This window comes from Macaca mulatta, chromosome 13 (assembly GCF_049350105.2).
Source record: "Macaca mulatta isolate MMU2019108-1 chromosome 13, T2T-MMU8v2.0, whole genome shotgun sequence".
Classification (NCBI taxonomy): Eukaryota; Metazoa; Chordata; class Mammalia; order Primates; family Cercopithecidae; genus Macaca; species Macaca mulatta.
Genome location: NC_133418.1, coordinates 95,935,086 through 95,962,582, shown reverse-complemented (window position 1 = coordinate 95,962,582; position 27,497 = coordinate 95,935,086). Strand labels below are relative to the sequence as shown.

The 27,497-nt window shown below is 51.4% G+C and overlaps 1 protein-coding gene across 1 annotated transcript in view; it reads left to right on the top strand.

The window, feature by feature from the left end:
* TOGARAM2 (TOG array regulator of axonemal microtubules 2) overlaps positions 1-27,497 on the top strand; it is a 77,402-nt gene that overhangs the window by 33,481 nt on the left and 16,424 nt on the right. Inside the window, 10 exon segments of the mRNA XM_077958771.1 lie at positions 2,263-2,429; positions 5,255-5,405; positions 5,893-6,057; positions 10,278-10,428; positions 11,215-11,320; positions 12,262-12,497; positions 14,959-15,117; positions 21,325-21,442; positions 21,856-21,950; positions 26,973-27,165. Coding sequence (XP_077814897.1) covers positions 2,263-2,429; positions 5,255-5,405; positions 5,893-6,057; positions 10,278-10,428; positions 11,215-11,320; positions 12,262-12,497; positions 14,959-15,117; positions 21,325-21,442; positions 21,856-21,950; positions 26,973-27,165 — 1,541 coding nt within the window.

Below are 27,497 nucleotides of genomic sequence, written 5' to 3'. Positions count from 1 at the left end.
GAGGTGGGACTGGTGGATGGAAGCTGAGCCTCTGCTGCAGGATTGGGGAGCAGCACACGCCGAGCCCAGGCCATGGTAGGGAAGATTTGGAGACAGCTGCTCTGCTGCCCGGGAGGAGGGGTGGCCTTCCCAGGACCAGCTTCCTGGCAGGTCACTCTGCTAATCAGCTCAGCTGGTGGGGCAGTTTGGGGAAGAGGGGTGGCTGTTGCCCAAGAGGCCCTGGGATCAAGACACAAAGCTGGGCCTGGCACAGAAACCTCTGCGGCAGCTGCTTCTCCCCGGCTCTCGGGCCAGGCTGCAGCAGGGTGAGCTCAGGCAGTCTGTGGCGAAATGCACTGGCACCCTGAGTGACCTTAAGAGCTAACCCAGAGGATGCTGGTGTGGGGGCTGGGCCAGGAGACCCCAGGCAGTAACCACTTCCTCCCCTGGCTCTCCAGCTTGCTGTTTGAGAACCAGGTCACCAGGGGGCTGTGGCAGGGGCAGGCTGCTCAGACAAGGCTTTCCAGGGCATACCTTTGGGGTACAGGTGAAGAAATGACATAAAAAGTAGTTAAGTCCTTAAAGGGCTGTCTGCCCTCTGGCTGGCAGCTGGGCTGACACAGCTGGGCTGACACTGCCCTCTATGTGCAACATGCCTAGTACATGGTAGGGGCTCACAGGGTCTTGTCTGAAGCTGGGGGCTTCCTCACATCTGTGGCATTCCTGCAGTCCTTGCGCTGGCCAGATGGTGCCTACCACATGTGCCCTCTGCTCTGCCTCTTACCTCTGGGCAGATGAAGCTTCAAAGCCCCTCTTTCCCCTTGGCCCTTGATCCTTCTCCCTGCACCAAGCAGAGGAATCCTTTGCAGAAGACACGGGCGGGGCAGAGGACCCCGGTGACCTGGCAGCTCCGCAGGGGCCCCAGATGTAAGCTGTGTTTTCCAGCCTCAGGCAGCCTCAGCTGGTGGCCCCATCTCAGCAGACCCCTGCCTTCCAGGTTCACCCAAGGATGGTGAGCTCAAAACCCTCTGAGTGGCAGAAAATGAATGGACCTGTTTGAGCCCTGCCTTCATAATGAGAAATGTACCTTTAAAATCCGCTGATGGGGAAAATATGAATGACAAAGCAATACTGTGGATTTGATGCCATCAAGTGGAAGTGAATGGGTATTTTATCCATCCCAAGAGCATTCGAAGGTTACTGGCTGTAGTAGCGTTCTCCAGAGGGATGGAACTAGTAGGATATATGTCTCTATATAAGGGAGTTTATTAGGGAGAATTGGCTCACACGATTACAAGGTGAAATCCCACAAGAGGCCGTCTGCAAGCTGAGGAAGAGAGAGGCTGGTAGTGGCTCAGTCAAAGTTCGAAAGCCTCAAACCAGAGACGCCAACAGGGCAGCCTTCAGTCTGTGACCAAAGGTCCGGGAGCCCCTGGCGTGCCACTGGTGCAAGTCCCAGAGTCCAAAGGCCAAAGAACCTGGAGTGTGATGTTCAAGGGCAGGAGGAGTAGAAGGAAGCGTCCAGCAGGGGAGAAAGCAGGCAGCCAGAAGACTCGGCAAGCAAGGTGATCCCACCTTCTTCCATCTGCTTTGTTCTAGCTGTGATGGTAGCTAGCAGCTGATTGGATGGTGCCCACCCACGTTGACGGTGGGTCCTCCTCTCCCAGTCCACTGGCTCAAATGTCAATCTCCTCTGGCAACACCTTCACAGACACACCCAGAAACAATACTTTACCAGCTATGTAGGCATCCAATCCAGACGGCACCTATTATTACCCATCACACCGGCTCTCAGCTTTCCCATCTGTAAAATGAGACTGGACTAGTGTTAGTTCTCTGGTCCTGGCAACTCTGCCCTTTCCTGCTGCGTCATGCTTTCAGGCAAGCCCACAATCATATGAAAGCATTGGTGGGCCCATTTTGTTTTTTCTTTTCCTTCCGTACAAGCCTCCCAGGACAGATACACTTATATTCTCAGGAAATGTCTTATATCTCCTGGATAACACATCTGGCCCTGTTTCCCGCCCAGCCTCCCCCCACTCCCGCACCTATCTTGGAATAAAGTGTGCAGTGAATGAACGAATGGGGGGTGATGCTGGTCCACAGGTAGTCCGCCCCATGCCTGCCAGTGCTGCCCTGTACAGTAAACCTAACTCAGGTCTTGCTCCATCGAGGAAGAATTGAGGGTGCGGGGCTTAGCAGTAGAGTTGAGCAAGCCACAGGGTCAGTGAGCTCAGGAGGGTCCTGGGTGTTTCAGCTCCACTCCTGTTCTCAACCCCTCAGAGCCAAAACCTTTGGCCTCACCCATCAGAGACAGACCTGCCGCTGCCAAGAAGCCTGCCCTGCCTTTTTCTCAGTCTGCTCCCACGCTGACAGCCTTCTCCTTTGACCATGCCAAAGAAGCCTGCCCTTTGCTGAAAGAAGAGGACCGGAAGGAGATCAACACCAAGGTACCTGGGGAGCGGGAGGAGGAGGAAGTGGGGCTGGAGTGGACCGCAGGCTACATGAAGGCAAGCATCTGAAGTATTCAAGAGTGGGACCAGCCACAGAGCAGAGCAAGGAGAATCTGAGGCAGCCACCCAAGTACTAAAGGCCAGAACCTGCAGACGGGGTTAGGGTGGGGGCTGGAGAAAGGATAGGGGCTGGAAGTGGGGTGGGGACCTAGGTGCAGGGAAGACTACAGAGGGTTGCTGAGGGGTAGCAGGGAGGAAGGAAGGAGGACAGGGAGTTTGCACAGGGCTCAGGAGGAAGCCGGATGTGGGGGAGAGAGCAGGATGCCTTAGGTGAACTGGGCTGCGTGGTTTGAACTAATACCCAACATAGCAAATGAGAGGCAGCTGACTCAGGTCTGATCAGCCACGGGCTGTGCTCCACGGACTGGCGAATACCTCACACTTCTCGGGTGGCCTTGGAAGGTGGTCATTTCCCTGGTTTGAACGAATTTAGTGAAGCTTGGGGAGTCACTGTAGTGAGGAGCCTGTGCTCATTCTTTGAAACAGAGAACATTCCAGGTCAAGAAGCGTATCTTGAAGGCCTCCTGGGTGCGTATTCTCTGTTAGAGACTGGGTGGCTGTGTAAGTCATCACCACAGCCCTCCCACCGCAGAGAGGACCACAGAACATGAAACACAAACATTCAACCACAGAACATGAAACACAAACATTCAGTGCAGCGAAACGAGCTCATCCTCCACCCCGCTTCTGCGCTCCCTCCCGTGGCCACATCGTAGGCCTTGGCATTCTAAAGTGTGTCCCCACACCATGGTCTCAATTTCAAGCATCCCATTGGCTCACCACCCTCTCCTGTTGTTCTGCTCAATCCGGCTAATCCTTCAGTTCCAACACTTGTTCCCTCTCTGGCGTCAACGATATTCTCGTTGAAACGGGATCATTGCTATCAGCGTATCAGCTCTCTGTTACCTCTCTTATTTTAAGAAAGCAAAACAAAACCAAGACAAAATGATTGCTGCGTCTCTTTTCTCTCCCGAGTCCACGCCTAACAGGCATTAGTCCACACTCCCCACTGAAACTGCCCACGCTGGAGTCGCCAATGACCTTCATCTTCCCAAATGTAGCCACGGTTAGTCCTCGTCTACTTTGACCCCATCACAGCTTTTGACACGACTTGTGTCTCATCCTTGAATTCTCCAGCCAGGGATAGGGGCGAGGGGTGGCTCTTTTTTGGTCCTGACTACATGAAAGGCAGCTCCTTTCCAGCCCTTCTTGGCTGCTGCCTCCTCATCTCCCGCGCCTCTGGATGCTGGAACTCCCCCAGCGCTCAGCCCTCTGGCCTCTCATCTATTTATACTGACCTGCTAGATCCTCATCCAGTCCAGACATTAAGTACCATCTCTACGCTGAGGACTCCCACACCTCCCTCGCCAGCCTAGACCTTCCCTTGACCTCCAGACTAACATATTTAGCTGCTACTCAATACCTCTGCTTAAGTGCCTAATTATACTTCCAACTGACTGTGTCTAAAACTCAACCCTTGAACGCTCACCTCACAAAACCTCCTGTCTCCCCAGGGGACCCACTCAGCTCCAGCCTTCCAGTGGCTCAGGTCAACCATCTCGGGCATCCTTGGCTCCTCTCTTCCTCTCTTGCCCTGCACCTCATATATCAGTGAAGAAAGTGAGCTGCACCTTAGAATCATGTTCAGAATCTGCCCACCCCACCACCCCCCATCGCCGTCCAAGCCCCGCCACCTCTTGACTGGATGTTCAGCTGCCTCCTAACCACTCTTCCTGCTTCCAGTGTGAGGCTAGCTGCAGACTCTTCCTGCTTCCAGGGTGAGGCTAGCTGCAGACTCTTCCTGCTTCCAGGGTGAGGCTAGCTGCAGACTCTTCCTGCTTCCAGGGTGAGGCTAGCTGCAGACTCTTCCTGCTTCCAGGGTGAGGCTAGCTGCAGACTCTTCCTGCTTCCAGGGTGAGGCTAGCTGCAGACTCTTCCTGCTTCCAGGGTGAGGCTAGCTGCAGACTCTTCCTGCTTCCAGGGTGAGGCTAGCTGCAGACTCTTCCTGTGCAGCAGTTGGCATGAGCCTCAGAGAAATGGAAGTCAGAACGTTCTGTGGATGTGGAAGATGTTATCATTGGGAAGGGTGAAGGGAACACAGGAAGTCTTGGTTCTATTTTGACAACTTACAAGTTGTTCTTGCGTCTTAAATGATTTCAAAATAAAAAATTATAAAAAACAACACTTAGAGACAGCCCCCAACAGTGGAAGTCAGATCATGTCACTCCTCTGCTCAAAACCTTAAACGGCTTCCTGTGTCCTTCAGAGGAGAAGCCCAGTCCTTTCCTTGACCCATGTGATGTGGATCCCGCCCAGTCTTGTGTCCTGTCACTTCTCTGACTCAGAGAGCTCAGCCAGTGTCCACCCCCCGACTGTCCCCAACCAGCCAAGCACACCTGGCCTCAGAGCTTTTGCACTCACTCCCTCTGCTTTGAACACTTCTAGAAATCTGTGGGGCTGGTCTCCTTCCTTTATTTCTGTCTCCACTTAAGCTTCACCTCCTCGGGGAGTCCCTCAGGACCTTCTAGGCTAAAAGCCACTGTCATCTCTGTCTCTTTTCTTTCAGCACATGCTGCCTGATATCAGCATTCGGCCTGTTTATTGTCTCTCCCCTACACCTCGAAGCTCTTAAGGTGCAAGGATTTGTCTTTTTTCTACACTTCCAGGACAGCAATGGGCACACAGGAGACATATTTTTGATGACTGAATGTTGGTGATTGAATGATTGGAGGTTAATAGAGTTTGCCTTGACCTTGTGCCAGATCCAAGTCACCATCTCCAAGTCTGCCCAGGAGAAGATGCGGCTGAAGCAGATGAAGGAGATGGAGCTGCTCCGGAGGCCGGAGGAGCCCAGGACAGAGGGGAAGCTCACTCCCCAGGGCCTGGGCTCCCGGACAGCCTTCATGAAGGAAGGTACTGGGTGCCTGGTGTGGGATTTGCTCAGGCTGGGGGAGCTGAGTCCACTCTCTCATAGCCTGCTGATGGGCTCATTTTCTTTTTCAAAGTTTTTATTATTATTTATGTATTTATTTAGAGATGGGGCCTCGCTCTGTGGCCCAGGCTAAAGGGCGGTGACACAATCACAGCTCACCCCAGCCTCAAACTCTTGGGCTCAAGGGATCCTCCCGCCTCAGCCTCCCAGGTAGTGGGAAATATAGACATGTGCTACCATGCCTGGCTAATTTCTTTTACATTTTCTGTAGAGATGGGCATCTCCCTTTGTTGCCTAGGCTGGTCTTGAACTCCTAGCCTCAAGCCATCCTCCTACCTCAGCCTCCCAACATGTTGGGGGTACTGGCATGAGCTACCGTGGCCAGCCATGGGCCCATTTGCAAAGGAGGACATTGAGGCCAGGGGAAAATAGACCTGCTTAGTCCTAGGACTTTCTCTGTGTCCACAGGCCTCCTTCCCCTCCGAGGCAGCGGGACCCTGTCTGTGCCCACTAGGCTGAGTGGCCCACGCAGAAACGATGTCAGCGTTATCCTGAGGAAGCAGGCCAGCCGGACCTCCCTGCCCAGCATTCCCGTCAGCCAGCAGGAGCCCCGCTTTGTCCGCCACGCCTCAGGTGGGCAGGCCCAACTGGCAGGCACATGTATCCCTCTGCCTATGCTGCCTCGGGATGCCCTGAGGCATGGCAAAGGTGACCTCGGCGGTTTTGCTTCCGCCCCTTGTCCATGTTAGACCAGGAGGCAGTCTGGGGTGGTGGCTGCCTTGCCAGAGAGAGAAACAGTGTCAGGGACTCATCATTGTCTACAGGCTGGGCTGGGGACCCAGGATATCACAACTGGAGTTGTGATGTGCCCAGCCTGTGTGACATGTCCTGGAGGAGTGACCAGTGCACCAGGGCCAAAGACACTAGACAACAGCCCCCAAGGAAGCAGCTGAGAACAGCAGAAACAGGATGAGAGGATTGGGGAAGACCTCAGTTTCTTTCCTGTTGCTTAGTAAAATGTCAGGGCTGGACAGCACTGGCTACAGACGGGAATCAGAGGGTCCAGAGCTTCTACCAGGGCACCTCAGGAATCATGCCTGGGACATGGGGACATTCTGTCCCCATTCTACCAGGGGAGTTTCTATTTTGCCCCCCTTTTTTTTTTTGTATACTGGGCATTCATGTGAGATTTCATTTGGAAAGATTTTGCTAGTGAAAAAAACTTAAAAACAGTCAGCTTGGTTCAGAGTTTCTTTAAGTGTGGGATGTGATGGTAAATGATCATAGACTAGAGCATAGACTAGATCATAGACATATAATTTCCATGCTATAAATAATGCCAGCTCACCTCCCTTTTCAATTCTCTTTCTATCCTTTCAATTGTCTTAAGTAGAAAGTCTGAATTTGGTGCCAGTCTTTAGCACCTCTCTTTTTATTTTTATTTTATTATTTTTTATAAAGAAAAGAGGTTTTATTGGTTCGTAGTTCCACAGGCTATACAGGAACCATAGTCGCTTCTGTTGCTGAGGAGGCCTCAGGAAACTTACAATCATGGTCGCACCTGTCTTTTTAAACAAGGAGATTCTCTTTCAGGCTCAAAGACAGAAGCTGCCTGCACATTCTTCAGCTAGAGTTTTTAACAATGTTTTACTTTCATTGTAAATATTTATCATATTCTATGACAATGTTAGTTTATGGTAGTGACAGAAAGTTCCCTTTAGAGTTAAATTCTTTAGGATTTGAAATTCTTTTGTGATTTGAAGAAAAGTACAATGTAAATGAAAGGGCAGGCTATTGAAAGATATGGCAAACATCATGAAAGTGGTAATTGAATGATATGATTGATCCTGAGAACTATTGATCTATATAACCCAACCCACTCTCTTTTTTTTTTTTTTTCTTCAAGACAGAGCCTCACTCTGTCGCCCAGGCTGGAGTGCAGTGGTGTGATCTCTGCTCACGGCAACCTCCGCCTCCTGGGTTCAAGTGATCTTGCCTCAGCCTCCTGAGTAGCTGGGACTTCAGGTGCATGCCACCATGGCCCAATTAATTTTTGTATTTTAGTAGAGATGGGGTTTCACCATATTGGCCAGGCTGGTCTCGAACTTTTGACCTCAAGTGATTCGCCCACCTCAGCCTCCCAAAGTGCTGGGATTACAGGTATGAGCCACCATGCCTGGCCAACCCACTCATTTTACAGCAGCAGAACTGAGACCTAGTGATGTAAAGGCCACCCAAGGTCACTCAAGGTCATGGTGCCCGGTAGTACCACCATCTAAAGATCACTAGACTGAGACTTTGGCTAGTGATGATTGACCGAGGATAATCTGTTGTCCCTCTTTATTTGAACTGTTTATATTTGGCAGGTGAGCAGGTAGGCAGAAATAAAATCAAGTAGGTTAGGTTGTTGGAGTTAGGAAAAAAAGGCCAACATTCTCCTCTTACAACCATCCTGGAAGCTTCATTCGAATCCTCCTCATCTTCCTCTCTCCTCACAGTGAATGAAGAATCCCTTAACTTGCTTTATAGTTTGGGTTTTTAGTCTGGCTGGAAATGATAGTATTTCAGGATTGTACACCTGCTTGTCCTCCTGATTCTCCTAATATGTCCTGTGAGGGTGTTGGAAATAAGAGCTGGGAGTCACAAAGAAAATGAGCACTCAAATAAAGGATTTCCTCAGCGAGGCAAATTTACTTCTGCAGAAGGCTGCTGCTCATTCTTCTGGTGTGCGAGAGCACACCCAACAAAGGAGGGAAGCGGTTTTTATCCCGAACGCAGTCAGTCCCTACTACTGTGTCCGGTCCCCATTGGCTGGGGTCAGACGGCACAATCTAAGCTGATCCCGACTGGCTACTTCACATGGGGGTGGGGTGGGGGTGGGGCTCCAGCAGCAGGAAGAGCAGTTTTGGAACTAAGGACATCAAATAAGGATCAGATGTGGGTTGTTACAGATTGGGAACGGGTGTGGGTTACAGATTGGGAATGGCTGGAAAGTTGTTTACCGTAACTAGGGGCAAGGAGGCAAGGAAGTTAAGCTTTGAAAATAGAGGACAGGTGGGAACTTTGAAGAGGAACTCACTGTTTCCAACAAGGAGCTGGCCATTCTTGGGAGACTGGGTTGGTTTAGGTGAGCTCAGCTCAGGATCTGTTCAATTTCTTCTGTTTTGTGTGTGAAAAATAGAAATGACTGAACCAGAAGGCACAAATATGAACCTGACAGGAAAGCTGTCAGACATAGGGCAAAGGGGGAGGCCACACAAGCCCTCAAGACACTGGAGGCTGGAGGCCCCCTGCCAATGCCTTTTGTGGGTTTGTTTTTAAGTCCAGTGGATGCTAAATGCCCCTGCAGGGTGTGGGGAAGGCGGGGAAGGGGGGGCAGCGGGGCAGGAGGCTGGATTGCTCTCTCCAGAAGACCGAGCCTCATTTTGAGAGCGTTGCAGACAGCATGTCATTCATGTCCGTGCTGCCCAGGGAAGGACGGGGAGGTTGGATGTTACCGTCTGCCTTTCAGAGAGTGACTGAAAGAACTGATTAAGAGACCGTTCCACTTGCCAAGGGCAGTGCTGAAAAGAGAGTCCAAGAATGAGGGCTTTGTGTCTCTACTTTTTTTTTTTTTTTTTTTTTAATCCCTGAGACTGAATCTCATTCTGTTGCCCAGGATGGAGTGCAGTGACATGATCTCGGCTCACTGCAATCTACGCTTCCCGAATTCAAGCGATTCTCCTGCCTCAGCCTCCCAAGTATTTGGGATTACAGGCGTGTACCACTATGCCCAGTTAAGTTTTGTATTTTTAGTAGAGACAGGGTTTCACTATGTTGGGCAGGCTGGTGTTGAACTCCTAACCTCAGCTGATCTGCCCGCCTCGGCCTCCCAAAGTGCTAGGATTACAGGTGTGAGCTACTGTGCCCGGCTGTGCCTCCACATTCAGTAAAGGGCTTCTTCTCCACTCAGACTTGCCCAGTACCTCCAGATGTACTGTGATGAAAATCATCCTGGTGGAGGTGAAGCTCAGAAGAAAACTTGCCAGGAAGGAAGATGTGGTAGTGAGAGCTCTGGACTGGGAAGGGAACCTTCTTGTCCTGGTTGTGCTGACAGAGGAGCTGAGGGGCTGTGGAGTGTCCCCCACCCTCTCTGGGCCTCTGAGACCTCAACTGTGTGATCAGGGCATTTGGCTAGACAGAGGCCCTGTAAGATTCCTTCCTGTCCTAGGAGTTTCTGATTCCAGCATCTGTCCGCAGGGCAGGAGAGCCTAGGAAACATGACAACCTGCTTGTTGTAGGTTGCTGCGTGTGTGGCTGCATCTGGACCGTGTGGGTGCCAGTTAGCTACATTGCCTTCCTCCAGCCATCTGCTCTTGGACCCTTCCCTGCTCGTGGGCAACCTCACAAAAGGCTGGATAGCAGGAGGGAAGGAGGAGGCGCTGACCACATGGGCCTCTGGTTGGGGATGAGGTTAGACTGCCACCAAAGTGGGAGATCATTCATTGATGGCTGAGGGGGCCCCACTCCACCACAGATGGGGCAGGTTTGGAGGTGTCCCCCTGGCTGGGGGGGTTTTGTCCCATGACATCACGTGGCTTATCACAAGTCTGTTTATAAGAATCACATTGGCAAGGGCAGGAAGGGGAAAAGTCAGTCAAAGGTAGAGTGAGGAGGTCTTCATGGCTCCTGGGGAGGGAAGCCCAGGCGCTGGGTTCTTAGCCTCACCAGGCACTTCCCCTTGTACACCCTCCCTGTTAGGTGGGCTCAGGGTGGTGGCATGGCCTCCCAAGGTGAGCGGTGGCAGGAGCGGCCACTCAGGCTCTTGCCTGTCCTGCTGTGTGAAGCCTGCTGTTTCTTTCCTGTGAATGCAGCTAACTCATTACCTGCGGTGCTCACATTGGGTTCTCCTGAATGGGAAGAAGAGGAGGAGATGGATCTTAGAGGCTGTAAGGAGTTGAGGCCTTTCTCGAACCCGGAGCTGGGGCTGATGGATGCACTCCAGTGCCTCAACAGCAGTGACTGGTGAGGAGATGCCTCCGCCATGTGCTGTGTTCTGGCCAGAAGCAGGGGCTGTTGCAGAATAGCTTCTGCCCCTCAACTTCCCTCCTCTCCCACTCTGGGGTTGCAGCACCACGGAGGGTAAAAGCCAGTTTGGAGGGAGGACTGTGTGCATGCATATAGATATGCGTGTGTTTATGTGCATGTGTGCATGACTGTGAGGTGCTCCTGGCTTCATGGGTGTGCCCTGGGACCCTCCAAGCAGCCTATGCATGGCTCTGTGATGTCTGTGATGTGCCAAAGCCAGGCATGGCAAGGATGCATTTGATTCCACACCGTGGGGCCCAGGAAAGGCCGCAACCCTTTATTTCTCTGAATGAAATTGAATCTGCTCCAAGCGCTCCTCCCACTGTGGGAACACAGGACCGTGGTCATGAGCAAAGCAATGCCTCGGGCTCCAGAACATTTGTGAGGAGCCCTCCCTGCCTTTAGTCCTCCCTGTTCAAGTGTCTTTTATTGAAGGTGTTGGCTTTGCGTCGAGGACCCAGATAGGTCCTGGGGGTGGGCTTCCATACAGCACTGTCAGAGCTGAGGGCTGGCCAGAGGCCACATAAAACTGGCTTTTACTGAGTGGTTAGGATTCCAGGCCAGGGTGTTACCCCAGGAAACTCTACTCTGAGGCCATGCAATGGCACCCTGCTGTGGGTGAGGGTGGACCGTGATGCTGTGTGATGTGGGGCCCCTAGTCTGCAGAGGGGTGGGGCTCCTTCCTCCCCACCGCCTGCAACAGGGCCTGGCCTTGCTTCTCAGGCAGATGAAGCAGAAGGGCCTGGTGAGCATCCAGCGCCTGGCAGCCTGTCACTCAGAGGTCCTCACCGGGAGGCTGCACGACGTGTGCTTGGCGGTGACTGGGGAGGTGAGGCCCCCCAGCCTGTGTGCTGTGCATTTGGCCCCACCGCGGCTGCTCGATGCAATCCGCTAGCAGCTGTGGAGGGGCTGTGGCTCCAGGAACATGGGGATCCCTGCCTATTTCTCAGCCTTCAGCCACTGAGGTAGGAGGTAGCCACCCATTTCTCAGTTTGGAAAACAAGCCCGGGGTTTCCTTATTTGTAATCTTTGGGAATGGAAACAATTAGAATCCCACGTGCCCACGTGTTGGCCTGCATGGTCCTCTGTACTGAAAATGCCTAAGGAGGGATGGAGCGTCCTGGGCCAGATCCCCAACTCCAGGGCAGTGGCAGTGTTTCCCAAAGCCTTTCTTTCATGGCTCTGGAGCTTGGTCTAGCTGGGTCCAGAGAGGCAGGAGGCTGCATTTGGTCTCACGTGGAGGCTGTGCCCTGCTCTGGGAGCGGGGGGCTCCAGTGGGGGTCAGGGGATGAATACGAAGGACGCTGTTTTGTTGACACACGAGGGCCTGGGCTGTGTTGGGAGCATCTGCCTTCCTGCATGTGGCCTGGAGTCTCTGTTTCCTTTGCAAAGTGAGGCATCCAGGAAAAATAGTTACGTTCTCCCAGGTTAATTAGAGCCTCAGTCAGCACTACTGGGCTTCTCATGGTACCTACTTCTCATTTGGTAGTTGCAAAGATAAAATCAGACATTCTTTGTAAAAGTGCTTTGAAGACAGAGTGTACACATTTCCTATGGTCATGATGATGATGGGATTAATAATTGAGATGATAATGAAATGGGACAGTTTTGCTCAGAGCGGCTGCAGGGTTTTCTTTTCCAGCGTGGCAAGACCTAGGTCAGGGGAAGGGTGGGGGTGGAGGAAGAGGGTGGTGCAGGGCCCATTCTCCGTGCGTCCTAGAGCCCTTGGCAGGGTCCAGCACCCTGGAGGGCCCCTCTCCTCTCTCCAAGGTCACCAACCTGCGGTCCAAGGTGTCTTGCCTGGCCATCACCACCTTAGGAGACCTCTTCCAGGCCTTGAAGAAGAATATGGACCAGGAGGCCGAGGAGATTGCCCGCTGCTTGCTGCAGAAGATGGGGGACACCAGCGAGTTCATCCGGAGAGCAGCTGGCCAGTCCCTGAGGGCCATGGTGGAGAACGTGACCCTTGCCCGCTCCCTGGTGGTCCTCACCTCGGCGGGTGTCTAGTATGTGGCTGCCTGTTGTCTGAGGGGCGGGGGAGGTCAGGGAGGGTAAGGCAAGGGGAGAGGCCCTGGGATGTGAAAGAAGGGTCCAGGGAGGGAGGGAAGCAGGCGAGTGAGGCTGCAGGGGGTCCCTCGGGATGCTAGAGGCCGGGGTGATGGGTCAGAGGTTCAGAGTGAAGAAGGGGCCCACCTCAGACTTCACAGCAGGTGCCTTCCACTTAGCTAGGGGAGGAAGAAGACCCCTGCTTCCCTGTGCCGGGCACCAGGCTTCTCTCCCACTTTTCATCGTCCGGGCCGGGGTAATGCAGGGAGCTCTGGCTGGAACAGGAAGGGGCTGTTGCACTCCAAGCCTGGGGAGCACACCATGGCTGTGGGAGCACCCCGGGAGACAGGGCTGCCGAGGCAGCCTGAGCGTGGGCCCTGGAGCTCCTGCCACCCGCAGGAGCAGTGTTGCTTTCTGATGAAATGTGGGCCAGTGAGAAAGGTGCAAAGTTTCATTTTTCAGCTTGCCTCCCTGGATCTGCTCCTGGGGAGGGGAAGGTATTGGGCTCCTGTTGGAGCTTTTCTGCAAGTTTGTTTTCCCTGTCATTAAAACCCCACACTAAAGGCAAAACCAAAAGCATTTCCTAAGCCGCTTCTCCCACAGAGCAAAAGGCTTCTCCACCCCATATGTGGATCATTGCACCGATGCATGAGGTTTCTTAGTAGCCCTGGGGGCCTGTTGGACCAGCTGGGAGACCTTTAGTAACTGCACCATAGCATATTGCAAAGGGTGAGATCCTGCCCAGCCACATCACCTGGGTTCACATCCTGATTGTCACTTCACTTCTCTGAGTCTCAGTTGACTCATCTGTAAAATGGGGATAATAATGGTGTCTACCTTATGAGGTTGTTATGAGAAGGAATTGAATTGACTCATGAAAGCACACTTAGAATGGTGCCTGCCCGTACCTGCATTCACTGAGTGCTTACTGTGTCTATAATTAACTTAGGAGAAATGAATTGCATTTTTTTTTCTGGATGCCTCCCTTTGGCTCAGCTTCCTCACCTGCAGAATGATGATGATAATAGTAGCTAATGAGGTGGATGTGAGATAATGGTGCTGGCATGGAGGGACAGGCAATTGATCACTGTCAACAAGAACCAGGGTCACGGCTTGTGCATCTGAGTCCACTGGGATCTTGCTGAAATGCAGATTCTGGTTCAGATGCCAGTGCTGCTGGTCCAAGGACCAAGCTGAGTAGGGAGAGCTCTGATGTCCCCCACTGTGTTCCACTGGGGTGGGACTGTACAGGACAAAAGGGTCAGTGCTTTCTGATGGAGTGAACAGAGAGGCCCTTTGAAAGAGGTGCTGTTCTGACAGGTTTCTCTTATAGAGCTCAGGTGCCACTTGTTGTGGTCACCAACTCACCCATGAATCCCTCGTCTCCCTCCTCTCTCAGTTCAGTTCAGCAAACATGAATTAAGCTCCTGCTGAGCGCCAGGGATGTGTCAGGCACCAGCAGGGCAGTGGGGTTGCCACAGAGGGGGAATCAGAACTCCAGCCAGGACACCAGGTAGGGCAAGGCCAAGGGCCTGGGATCAGAGAAGGCAACCAGCCAGCCCTGAGGGGCCTGGAGCACGCAGCTCAGCTTTCCTGGGATCCTGCAGAGGGACAGGCAGGTGGGTGGAAGCTATGTCCTTTCCTTTTAGCTCTTGTCCCATCCCTTCCGTCAAGCCAAGCCCATTCAGCAAGGAGTCCTGACTCCCTGCCTCCACTTTCTTGCCTTCCATTTCCCTTCTGTCCATTGAGTGTTGCTCTTGTTTCTACCTCACCCCAGCACCGTTCTCTGTAAGACCATTCAGGCCTTTTATTTCTGGAGATACTTAATGATCACTCTTTTTGTCATTATGGATACAGCAGTGAAAAAGAAAAATGAAGCCCCTGTTGTTTTGGAGTTACTTCCTAGTCCAGAGAGACAGACAACCTGGTCCCCGCCCACAGGGAGCTGGCAGCCTGATGGGGGCCCAAAGGGTGCAACTGCCCTTCCCCGGGGACAAAGACAGCTACCTTGGGCAGTGGTTGTGACGTCTAATTCTGCCTGTGGGGCTGGGGAAGGAAGGAAGAGGGGACGTTGGTTAGGTAGGACTTTTCTAGGTGGAGGGAAGATGGAGAAGAGTATTTAGAAAAAGGAAGGTTATGTGTGCAGGAAGCTCCCTGGAACAGGAGGCATACGGTGTATTGGGGAACATCGTGTAGCTTCATGTCGGTTTCCTTCCCTCTCCTGTTGTTGCTGTCACCCTGTTAGTAGAAAGTGAGTGCTCTTTCCTCAAAGATTCCCCTCAGCCCACATGGGGACAGGTAGTTTTGGAGCCCCTGGCTGGCATAAAGCATGGGTCTGCAATGGTAGATCCACGTTTGCCAGCCTGGGGACTCCCACACCACTATCCTGAGACTGACCCCGGGGCCATGATTTCCTTTCAGCCACCGGAGCCCCTTGGTCCGGAAATATGCAGCCGAGCACCTGTCAGCTGTGCTGGAGCAGATCGGTGCTGAGAAGCTTCTCTCGGGCTCCAGAGACAGCACAGACATGTTGGTGCACAACCTGGTGAGGCTGGCCCAGGACTCCAACCAGGACACCAGGTAGGACAGGGCCAGGGGCCTGGGGGCAGAGAAGGCTACCAAACAGCCAGCCCTGAGGGGCCTGGAGCACACAGCTCAGCTTCCCTGGGATCTTTTGGAGGGACAGGCAGGTGGGCGGAAGCTGTGTCCTTTCCTTTTTTTTTTTTTTTTTTTTTTGAGACGGAGTCTCGCTCTGCCGCCCAGGCTGGAGTGCGGTGGCCGGATCTCAGCTCACTGCAAGCTCCGCCTCCCGGGTTCACGCCATTCTCCTGCCTCAGCCTCCCGAGTAGTTGGGACTACAGGCGCCCGCCACCGCGCCCGGCTAGTTTTTTGTATTTTTTAGTAGAGACGGGGTTTCACCGTGTTAGCCAGGATGGTCTCGATCTCCTGACCTCGTGATCCGCCCGTCTCGGCCTCCCAAAGTGCTGGGATTACAGGCTTGAGCCACCGCGCCCGGCTCCTTTCCTTTTAGCTCTTGTCCCATCCCTTCCATCAAGCCAAGCCCATCCAGGGAGGGGTCCTGACTCCCTGCCTCCACTTTCTGGTCTTCCATTTCCCCTCTACCCATTGAGTGTTGCTCTTGTTTCTACCTCACCCCAGCACCGTTCTCTGTAAGACCATTCAGGCCTTTTTTTCTGGAGATATTTAAGGATCACTCTTTTTGTTATTATGGACACAGCAGTGAATAAGAAAAATGTAGCCCCTGTTGTTTGGGAGTTACTTTCTAGTTGAGGGAGACAGATAATAAATAAATAATTATAGTAATTTTAGATACATATCAGGGATATAAAGAAAAAATAGGCCGGATGTGGTTGCTCATACCTGTTAATCCCAGCACTTTGGGAGGCCAAGGCAGGAGGATTGCTTGAGGCCAGGAGTTTGAGACCAGCCTGGGTAACATAGTGAGATCCTGTCTCTACTTAAAAAAAAAAAATCCTAGGGGTAGTGTTGCACACATATAGTCCCAGCTACTGAGGGGCTGAGGTGGGAGGATCTCTTGAGCCCGGGAGGTAGAGGCTGCAATGCAATGGTGTTAGGCTGGGGGCTGCTTTAGATTGAGGGTTTGGAGAGCCTTTTTTAAGAATGACATTTGAGTTGAGAGCTGAATGGCTACATGGAGCCAGCTCTTTGAGAATCAGGCAAAGGAAATGTCACAAATGGATGGGAACAAGCTTGGGGTCCAAGGGTGGGGACGGCCAGCCTGGTGGAGCACAGTGAGTGAGGGGTGGGGTGAGGGTGGGCAGCAGGCCCAGGTCAGGGACATTCTCTTAGGCGAAGGTCAGAAGTTGGGATTTTGGGTGGTGTGGGATTGGAAGTCACTGGAGAGTTTTCTTAGTGGAAGTATGAGGAGGTGTTAGGGGATTTTAAGCAGGAGAGTGAGAGGATCTGGTTGACTGTCTTCAAAAGCCAGGGCTGGGGCTCAGTTCCTCACACTCCTCAGTTCAGGGCTTATTACTACCACATCCATTTAGATGAGTGTGTAGGTCTCCACCCCTCACTCCATCCCCGCCCTGACTGGAGACCGTGTGGCACCTGTCGGGGCTTCAGAGGCCGTGCCCACTCTGGATGGCTGAGCTCCAGGCCAGGCATTCTTGTAGGGTACCCATGTCTGAGGGTGCTCCCTGAGGGATGTAGTGCCTGCAGTTCTCCTGTTCTTCCCTGCTGCAAACAATGCTGCGTGGCACCTCCTCGGACGTGCCCAGGAGCAGGACTGTGGGTCAGGCGCACGTGTGCACCAGCAGCCCCGCCCTGCCTGAGGTCCGCATCTGCCTCCCTCCTGCCCAGCCTCTCAACGTGTGGCAATTTCTGGATTTCTAATTTTTATCCATCTAATGGGTAAAAATGACAGCTCATCATTGTTTTAGAGTGCTTTGCCCCCCACTTATTAATAATGAGTTTGAGTATTTCTTTACACGCATGCTAGCCTTTATGATTTAAAAAAAGGCTCTCTGGCTGCTGCAGGACTGGTAGTGAGAGAGAAAGGCAGGAGGAACAGCAGATGATGGCTGCCCCACAGTCCAGGCAAGAGGGGCTGGAGGCTCAGACTGGAGGGTGGTGAGTGGTTTTGGGTGTATTTTGAAGACAGAGCCAACAGGATGCAGGTGGTAAGGGTTTCAAAGACGAACTGAAGATGCTCTTAAGTTTTTACCTTGAACAGTGGCGAATAATAGTGCCGTTTGCTGAAATGAGGAATCTCAGTGGAGAAGTGGAAGGTTTTGCTTACTCCTGCAAGAATGGCCATAATCAAAAAACCAAAGAAATAATAGATGTTGGCGTGGATGTGGTGAAAGGGAACACTTCTACCCTGCCGGTGGGAATGTAAACTAGTACAGCCACTATGGAAAATAGTGTGGAGATTCCTTAAAGAACTAAAGGTAGAACTACCATTCGATCCTGCAGTCCCACTGCTGGGTATCTACTGGGTATCATTATACAAAAAAGATACTTGTACATGCGTGTTTATAGTAGCACAATTCTCAGTTGCAAAAATGTGAAAACAGCCGAAAGGCCACATCATCAATCAACGAGTGGATAAAGAAACTGTGATATGTATGTATGTATATGTGTGTATATATATGCACACACAGAATGGAATACTACTCAGCCATAAATAAGAATGAATTAACGGCATTTGCAGCGACCTGGATAAGATCGGAGACTATTACTCTAAATGAAATAACTCAGGAATGGAAAACTAAACATTGTATGTTGTCACTCATAAGTGGGAGCTAAGCTATGAGGATGCAAAGGCATAAGAATGACATAATGGACTTTAGGGACTCAGGAGGAACGAGTGGGAAGGGGTTGAGGGATGAAAGACTGCAAATTGGGTGCAGTGTACACTGCTCAGGTGATGGGTGCACCAAAATCTCACAAATCACCACTAAAGAACTTATGTAACCAACCACCACCTGTTCCCCAATAACCTTATGGAAATAAAAAATTAAAAACAACAAAAACAAGCAAACAAAACATTGCCTGGCCAGGCACAGTGGCTTACATCTGTAATCCCAGCACTTTGGGAGCCCAAGGCAGGTGGATCTCTTAAGGCCAGGAGTTTGAGGTCAGCCTGGGCAACACAGTGAAATCCTGTCTCTACAAAAAATACCAAAATATTAGCTGGGCATGGTAGCATGTGCCTGTGGTCCTAGCTACATGAGAGGCTGAGATAAGAGGCCAGGAGGCAGTGGTTGCAGTGAGCTGAAATAGGGCCATTACACTCCAGATTGGGCAACAGAGTGAGACCCTGTCTCAAAATAAAACAAACAAACAAACAAAAAACATAAATCACATTGCCATTAAACTTGGGGCAAATGCTTTGAAGAGTCACTTTAGGGGGACTGGAGGAATGGGATGAAATGTTTATAAACAACCATCCTTTGTGTAGCATCTCCTAGAGCATCTACTATATAATAAAGTGTTGTGTAACTCTGCCATGCAACATAAAAAAAAAAAGACGTAGAAGGTTTTGGTTTGTTTGTTGGTTTTAAATGTTGTTAGAGGGATGGAAATCAAGGTCTAAAGTCTCTCCAGATCTGCTCCTCTCCATTCTGACCTCTCCCCACACTAGATGGTGGTGACTACATTTCCTTTTCCTTCCTAGAACTCTGTCTTTCCCGGTTTCCATGGCACTGTACTCTGGGTATTCTCCTTGTCCCTCTGTGACCATTCTGCCCCTGACTGCCAGCTGAGTGTAGGTGCTGCCAAGGTGTCTTTAGTCCTCATCTCCCTCTCCTGACTTTCACTTCTGGTGGCTCCAGCCACCAGCAAAGTTGGAGGCTTCTCAATTCTTGCCCTCCAGTCCAGACGCTTCTTCAAGCATCAGTCCCCTATTTCTTTTTTTTTTTTTTTTTTTTTGAGACGGAGTCTCGCTCTGTCACCCAGGCTGGAGTGCAGTGGCCGGATCTCAGCTCACTGCAAGCTCCGCCTCCCGGGTTTACGCCATTCTCCTGCCTCAGCCTCCCGAGTGGCTGGGACTACAGGCGCCTGCCACCTCGCCCGGCTAAGTTTTTGTATTTTTAGTAGAGACGGGGTTTCACTGTGTTAGCCAGGATGGTCTCGATCTCCTGACCTCGTGATCCGCCCGTCTCGGCCTCCCAAAGTGCTGGGATTACAGGCTTGAGCCACCGCGCCCGGCCAGTCCCCTATTTCTAAAGCCTCCATGGGACCCACCACCTGATGTCCTACTGCCATCTCCAGTGCTGAGTGTCCCTAAATGAACTCATTGCCTCCTCTCCAAGTCTGCTTCTCTGTGTTCTCTCTATCATTAAAAGTGACTGTTATTTACTGAGCCACCCAAGAGGCAAAATGGGGACTCTCATACTTCACTGATTTCAAGACACACATCCTTCCCTGATTTTAAGATCTTTAAAATTGGCATGTATCTTACAATGACAGGCATTTCACAGTTGCTGTTGGGTTTCAGTTGGGCTAGGCAGTGATTATGACATAGGCATTTTTGTTGTTTTAAGAGATGGGGTCTTGCCACGTTGCCCAGGTCGGAGTGCAGTGGCTACTCACAGGTGTGACCATTGCACACTACAGCGTTGAACTCCTGGGCTCATGTAATCCTCCTGACTCAGCCTCCCAAGTAGCTGAGACAAGGCATGCACCACTGTGCCCAGTTTATGATGTAGTTATACTATCTGCACCTTCACAAACTTAGTCATTGTCGCTCAGAGTATTATTTTCTGAATTAAGTTTTCCATTGTAGGAACCACACTATGAGCTTTTCTTTGTAAACTTTTAAATCTATTTTCAGAAGTGATTTTGGGATGCTCTCTGGAGAATCATTGAGTTTAATCTGTTTAAAGTTTCTTAGGAATATTACACTATTATTTGCAATTGAAATGAATCATCATTGTATATGAGAAAAGGCATGGCAACATCAGTGGATATCCATTAGATATCAATGAAGCAAACTCTCACTGTGGAAGGAATGACCAACTCCCACATTTTTTTGCAAAGCAATCACTAAGAACTTTACCTGAACTAAGGAAGAAAAATACCGACAAGCAATGCTATCTTCTGTTTCTGAGACAGCACATAGAAAGATTGCCTTCTCACATGGGTCAGTGTCATTGGAGGCTGCGGAAATCACCAGTTTTTATTTTTCTGATTTTCCTTAGTGGAAAATAAAGTAAGGGCGCCTTTTACAATTAATGGAGTCTTAGGTTTGAATGAAATATGATTTATGATTTTAGATGCTTCCTGCTTCACTTCCAGCCAGCTACCAAATCCTGTAGTTTCCATCTTCTCAGCAGCTCTTGGATTGGACTGTGCTTCCTTATCCTCACTGTACTGCCTGATTTCAGGCCTGCACAGTCTTTTGCCTGGACTATTATGGTGGCCTCCTAATAAGTCTCCTCGCCCCTAGCCTTGTCTCCACCAATCCGTCGTCTGCACTGCTGCTAGAGACATTTTGACTAATGTACAAATTGAATCATTCTTCAGCTTTCTATTGCATGCAAACTGAGGTAGTCTAACTCCTTCATGTCTCCCTAAACAGGGTCCTGTGTTCTCCTCTGGCCTGTCTGCTTCCTGTGTCCAACCCCTGCTCACTATTCTCCAACATATCCCCCCTGCTGACATGTCACACTGTGTTATAGACCTAAATAACCCTTTTCCTCCAATGTACCCCAAATCCCACCCCATTTGTGAACTCCTAGTTATCTGTTGAGCCCCAACACAAAGGTCACCTCTTCTATGAAGCCCTCCTTGATTCCCTCACCTGCCACCACTGTTCATCAGGTAGATTAACTACTCCCTCCTATATTGTCCCACTTTACCCTTTCTCAGACTTCTAAATGTTCCATATAAGAACAAAATTGAGTACACTTTGGTATAGCCATTCAACGGAATATTTTGTAGCCATTAAAAAGGATGTTTATGGAGAGTTTTAAGGGACTTGGGAAGATGATTAATGAATGATAAAGTGAAAAAGCTGAATACAACTTGTATATACATTCTGATGTCAACTAAAGTAAATGCCACAGAAAAAAGACTATAGGAAAATATGTGAAAATTTAATAGTGATTTTCTCTTGGTAATGGGATTATGGATGATGTTTATTTTATTAATCTATTTTTTAACTGGGTAGGGATTGCTTTCGTAATTAGAAAAAGTATTAAAAACTCTCTTTAATTAGGAAGATTATGTAAAGCTGTAAAGCAAATTTATTATGCATTTCCGAGCTGTTTCTTTATCTTGCTGTCTCTCCTGTGGCAGATTTTATGGCCGGAAGATGGTGAATATCTTGATGGCGAACACTAAGTTTGATGCATTTCTGAAGCAATCCCTCCCACCTTACGACTTGAAGAAGGTCATGGCAGCCATTAAACAGCGGGTGAGTTGTGGGGCATGAGTGGGTCATGGCCTTTTGGGGGTAGGGGCGACAGTGCTGAGCCTGGCAGCCTTCGAGTGGGTCAGGGGAGTGGGGAGTGGATTCCAGAGGTATTGATTTCATCCACTACTCCTGATAGGTGAGATAGATGTGATTTCTGTCCTCTGTGCTCACACCTGGTTCTGCCCCCACACTGCCTATGTTCCTTGAGGCTTCCTGGGCTTCCACACCTTCATCTGTTAACTGGGGATCTTGATTTCTGCCCCAGCTACTTTCAGGGCTCTGGAAGGCTCAACTGTGACATCTGAAGCTCTCCTAGGTGGAAGGGATTATTGCCGTTATGTCTCCACTAGAATGTCTGGCAGTTCCCTGGAGGGCCACTCCTTTTGGCTCATGCTCTGTGTGTATTTTTCAAGGGAATAGAAGATAATGATGAACTTCCCTCTGCCAAAGGCCTCAAGGTGTCGAGGAGTCTGGTGGTGTGTGAGAACGGGCTGCCCATCAAGGAGGGGTATGGCTGCTCCTGTCTCTCTGGGCTTCACATCTAAGACTTCTGACAGAGGTGTCCTGCTTGCCCATGGCCAGGGGTGGCTCTGGGGTGGATACATGGATCTGGGGTACTGCTGACACCTAGTTGGGTCTGCAATACTAATAGATGAATTTGTAGGATGTGTTCCCCCTCAACCCAAATCCCAGGGAGACCAAATCCTGGGCTTGGGAGCATATGCCAGTAGAAGTTGGTTCCTGCAGTCCCAGCTGAATGGGTGAGGTTCCACTAGCATCAGTGGTTGCTCTCTGTGTGAGCTCAGTGACAGATCTCTCTGTGTGAGCTCAGTGCGAGAGCTCTCTGTGTGAGCTCAGTGACAGATCTCTCTGTGTGAGCTCAGTGCGAGAGCTCTCTGTGTGAGCTCAGTGACAGATCTCTCTGTGTGAGCTCAGTGAGAGATCTCTCTGTGTGAGCTCAGTGCGAGAGCTCTCTGTGTGGGCTCAGTGACAGATCTCTCTGTGTGGGCTCAGTGAGAGATCTCTCTGTGTGAGCTCAGTGCGAGAGCTCTCTGTGTGGGCTCAGTGACAGATCTCTCTGTGTGGGCTCAGTGAGAGATCTCTCTGTGTGAGCTCAGTGCGAGAGCTCTCTGTGTGGGCTCAGTGCGAGAGCTCTCTGTGTGGGCTCAGTGCGAGAGCTCTCTGTGTGGGCTCAGTGCGAGAGCTCTCTGTGTGAGCTCAGTGACAGATCTCTCTGTGTGAGCTCAGTGAGAGATCTCTCTGTGTGAGCTCAGTGACAGATCTCTCTGTGTGAGCTCAGTGAGAGATCTCTCTGTGTGAGCTCAGTGAGAGATCTCTCTGTGTGAGCTCAGTGCGAGAGCTCTCTGTGTGGGCTCAGTGACAGATCTCTCTGTGTGAGCTCAGTGAGAGATCTCTCTGTGTGGGCTCAGTGCGAGAGCTCTCTGTGTGGGCTCAGTGCGAGAGCTCTCTGTGTGGGCTCAGTGTGAGAGCTCTCTGTGTGAGCTCAGTGACAGATCTCTCTGTGTGAGCTCAGTGACAGATCTCTCTGTGTGAGCTCAGTGAGAGATCTCTCTGTGTGAGCTCAGTGACAGATCTCTCTGTGTGAGCTCAGTGCGAGAGCTCTCTGTGTGAGCTCAGTGCGAGAGCTCTCTGTGTGAGCTAAGTGACAGATCTCTCTGTGTGAGCTCAGTGCGAGAGCTCTCTGTGTGAGCTCAGTGACAGATCTCTCTGTGTGAGCTCAGTGAGAGATCTCTCTGTGTGAGCTCAGTGCGAGATCTCTCTGTGTGAGCTCAGTGCGAGATCTCTCTGTGTGAGCTCAGTGACAGATCTCTCTGTGTGAGCTCAGTGACAGATCTCTCTGTGTGAGCTCAGTGCGAGAGCTCTCTGTGTGAGCTCAGTGCGAGAGCTCTCTGTGTGGGCTCAGTGACAGATCTCTCTGTGTGAGCTCAGTGACAGATCTCTCTGTGTGAGCTCAGTGCGTGAGCTCTCTGTGTGAGCTCAGTGACAGATCTCTCTGTGTGAGCTCAGTGAGAGATCTCTCTGTGTGAGCTCAGTGAGAGATCTCTCTGTGTGGGCTCAGTGAGAGATCTCTCTGTGTGAGCTCAGTGACAGATCTCTCTGTGTGAGCTCAGTGCGAGATCTCTCTGTGTGAGCTCAGTGCGAGAGCTCTCTGTGTGAGCTCAGTGAGAGATCTCTCTGTGTGAGCTCAGTGCGAGAGCTCTCTGTGTGAGCTCAGTGAGAGATCTCTCTGTGTGAGCTCAGTGACAGATCTCTCTGTGTGAGCTCAGTGACAGATCTCTCTGTGTGAGCTCAGTGAGAGATCTCTCTGTGTGAGCTCAGTGACAGATCTCTCTGTGTGAGCTCAGTGCGAGAGCTCTCTGTGTGAGCTCAGTGCGAGAGCTCTCTGTGTGAGCTCAGTGACAGATCTCTCTGTGTGAGCTCAGTGCGAGAGCTCTCTGTGTGAGCTCAGTGACAGATCTCTCTGTGTGAGCTCAGTGACAGATCTCTCTGTGTGAGCTCAGTGAGAGATCTCTCTGTGTGAGCTCAGTGCGAGATCTCTCTGTGTGAGCTCAGTGCGAGATCTCTCTGTGTGAGCTCAGTGACAGATCTCTCTGTGTGAGCTCAGTGACAGATCTCTCTGTGTGAGCTCAGTGCGAGAGCTCTCTGTGTGAGCTCAGTGCGAGAGCTCTCTGTGTGGGCTCAGTGACAGATCTCTCTGTGTGAGCTCAGTGACAGATCTCTCTGTGTGAGCTCAGTGCGTGAGCTCTCTGTGTGAGCTCAGTGACAGATCTCTCTGTGTGAGCTCAGTGAGAGATCTCTCTGTGTGAGCTCAGTGAGAGATCTCTCTGTGTGGGCTCAGTGAGAGATCTCTCTGTGTGAGCTCAGTGACAGATCTCTCTGTGTGAGCTCAGTGCGAGATCTCTCTGTGTGAGCTCAGTGCGAGAGCTCTCTGTGTGAGCTCAGTGAGAGATCTCTCTGTGTGAGCTCAGTGCGAGAGCTCTCTGTGTGAGCTCAGTGAGAGATCTCTCTGTGTGAGCTCAGTGACAGATCTCTCTGTGTGAGCTCAGTGCGTGAGCTCTCTGTGTGGGCTCAGTGAGAGATCTCTCTGTGTGGGCTCAGTGAGAGATCTCTCTGTGTGGGCTCAGTGCAAGAGCTCTCTGTGAGCTCAGTGCGAGAGCTCTCTCTGTGAGCTCAGTGACAGATCTCTCTGTGTGAGCTCAGTGCGAGAGCTCTCTGTGTGGGCTCAGTGAGAGATCTCTCTGTGTGGGCTCAGTGAGAGATCTCTCTGTGTGAGCTCAGTGACAGATCTCTCTGTGTGAGCTCAGTGCGAGAGCTCTCTGTGTGAGCTCAGTGAGAGATCTCTCTGTGTGAGCTCAGTGACAGATCTCTCTGTGTGGGCTCAGTGCGAGATCTCTCTGTGTGAGCTCAGTGCGAGATCTCTCTGTGTGAGCTCAGTGACAGATCTCTCTGTGCGAGCTCAGTGCGTGAGCTCTCTGTGTGAGCTCAGTGACAGATCTCTCTGTGTGAGCTCAGTGAGAGATCTCTCTGTGTGAGCTCAGTGCGAGAGCTCTCTGTGTGGGCTCAGTGAGAGATCTCTCTGTGTGAGCTCAGTGACAGATCTCTCTGTGTGGGCTCAGTGCGTGAGCTCTCTGTGTGAGCTCAGTGACAGATCTCTCTGTGTGAGCTCAGTGACAGATCTCTCTGTGTGAGCTCAGTGACAGATCTCTCTGTGTGAGCTCAGTGCGTGAGCTCTCTGTGTGAGCTCAGTGCGAGATCTCTCTGTGTGGGCTCAGTGCGAGAGCTCCCTGTGTGGGCTCAGTGAGAGATCTCTCTGTGTGAGCTCAGTGACAGATCTCTCTGTGTGAGCTCAGTGACAGATCTCTCTGTGTGGGCTCAGTGACAGATCTCTCTGTGTGAGCTCAGTGCGAGAGCTCTCTGCGTGAGCTCAGTGTTTCCCCGCTCGCTTAGACCAGCAGATCCTTTAACCACCAGAGTGACCAGCCTGGGACTAGTTCAGAGGCCCAGCCTGAACTAAGGCAGATGAGAAGGCATGGACTGAGAGGCTGGGAGGAGGGGGTGTGGGGGTGCTGGGAGCAGTTAGAAACCAAGCAGGAGTCCAGTGGTCACGCCTGTGCTTAAAACTGAAGCCCCTCTGCAATGTCCTGGGCTGATCCCATCTGAACTCCCTAGCAGGGCACCAGGGAAACCCCATGCCCACTTCTTCAAAGGTAACTTCCTGCCCCCTCTCCCACTCTTCCTCTCTCAACCTGACCAGAGCAGCACCTGGGATAAGCAAAACACAAGAGCAGCTGGTATTCACGCCCCTCCACATCCTCTCTCCCTGCTGTGCCTTTGCTTATCCTAGGCGCCATCTACACCTAGAACATGTCTATTGGTTCTGCAAGATTCAGTTCACCTGTCGCTTTCTCCAGGAAGCTCGACCACTTTGTGCCCCCATGTCCTCAGGGTGACAGGCTGGCCTGTTCGTCATACCTCTGTCAACCCTGTTAATTTATCTATCTCTCATTGTCTGTGAGCTCCTAACGGCAAAGGCTGTGCTCTCATCTCACAGTTCTCAGTGCTCAGCACAGCTCTTGGCTCTCAGTAGACAATGAGTGTGGAATGCAGGAGTGAATCACAGAATGAGGGACAGTGGGCTCTGCTGGATAGGACCGGGGTATAGGGCATGAGCCAATGACCTAGGCTTGGAGCTGAAAGGTAGTAGTTCTGCACAGAGCTGTTCTCATGCTGGCTAGAAGGGGTTAGCGGGCTGTGATGCGCAGATGATCCCAGCGTAAGAAAATGGGACTTTTTACAATGTCCCCAGTCGCTGGGGGAGTGTGAGCAGAGCCTAGCCAGCCATGGCTCAGGATATAGGAGCCAGGTAGAAGGTTGGCCGTGATGGACCTCCAAGGTCTTTCCCCGCTCTTACATGAAATGTGCACCAGTTGAAAAGTAATTCCAGCACTTTGGGAGGCCAAGGTGGGTGGATCATGAGGTCAGGAGTTCGAGACCAGCCTGGCCAACATACTGAAACCCTGTCTCTACAAAACATACAGAAATTAGCCGGGCATAGTGACACATGCCTGTAGTCCGAGCTACGTGGGAGGCTGAGGCAGGAGAATCGTTTGAACCCAGGAGGTGGAGGTTGCAGTTAGCCGAGATCGTGCCATTAAGCTCTAGCATGGGCAACAAGAATGAGACTCTGTCTCAAAAATAAAATAAAATAAAAATAAAAAATGTGTACCAGTCATCTTTTTGTGGATAGCCACTCCCTCACTCTGACTTTCCCCATTGCTTACATATCTTCTGAAAAGAGAAAAAGGCAGGAAGAGACAGCCCTGACCCCTGACAAGGGGATGGGGCCCTGGGTAACAAGCTGTAGGTGGAGGGAAGCTGGGGGTGGACTAAGCTGCAGGTGACACTCTCCTCTCTGCCCCACCCGCCTGTAGGAGGTGGCATGGGACCAGAAGTGGGTTCATTCCCCTGGGCTTTTCCCTGGGGGTCAGATGCCATGCTCCTTACCTAGGTTCAGCTCCAGTGGCCCAAGGCTGGTGGGGCTGCGCTCCATGCTGCAGGGCAGCGGGGAGCTGGTGGAGCAGCTACGGGAGCTGATGCGGCTGCTGGAGGCCAAGGACTTCCGGTCCCGGATGGAAGGCGTGGGGCGTCTCCTGGACTTCTGCAAGGCCAAGCCGGAGCTCGTCGCTGCCCACCTGGTCCAGGTGAGCACCACCTGCTTCTACTCTCCCACCTGTCTCTCCCCTGGGGGGTGCAGCTTGAAGTTTGAAAACTCTGAATGGCGTTGGACATTGTGTCAGACCTCTCGGGGTGTAAGGAGCACTTGCTATGCAGTTGGTCTTTGTAACATGGAGACTACCTGGAACCGGCTGAGTGGGCAAAGGCACCGCCTCTGCCGGCACCTTGGAAATGCTCAGAGATGTCTCTTGTGCTTCTAGCAGATTTACAGCGAGGAGGGTAGGAGGGAGAGGTGGAGGATACTATGGTGCGGCCTTGGGTTGCTTCTGGGGAGCTAGGTGCATCATGTTTGGGGGCA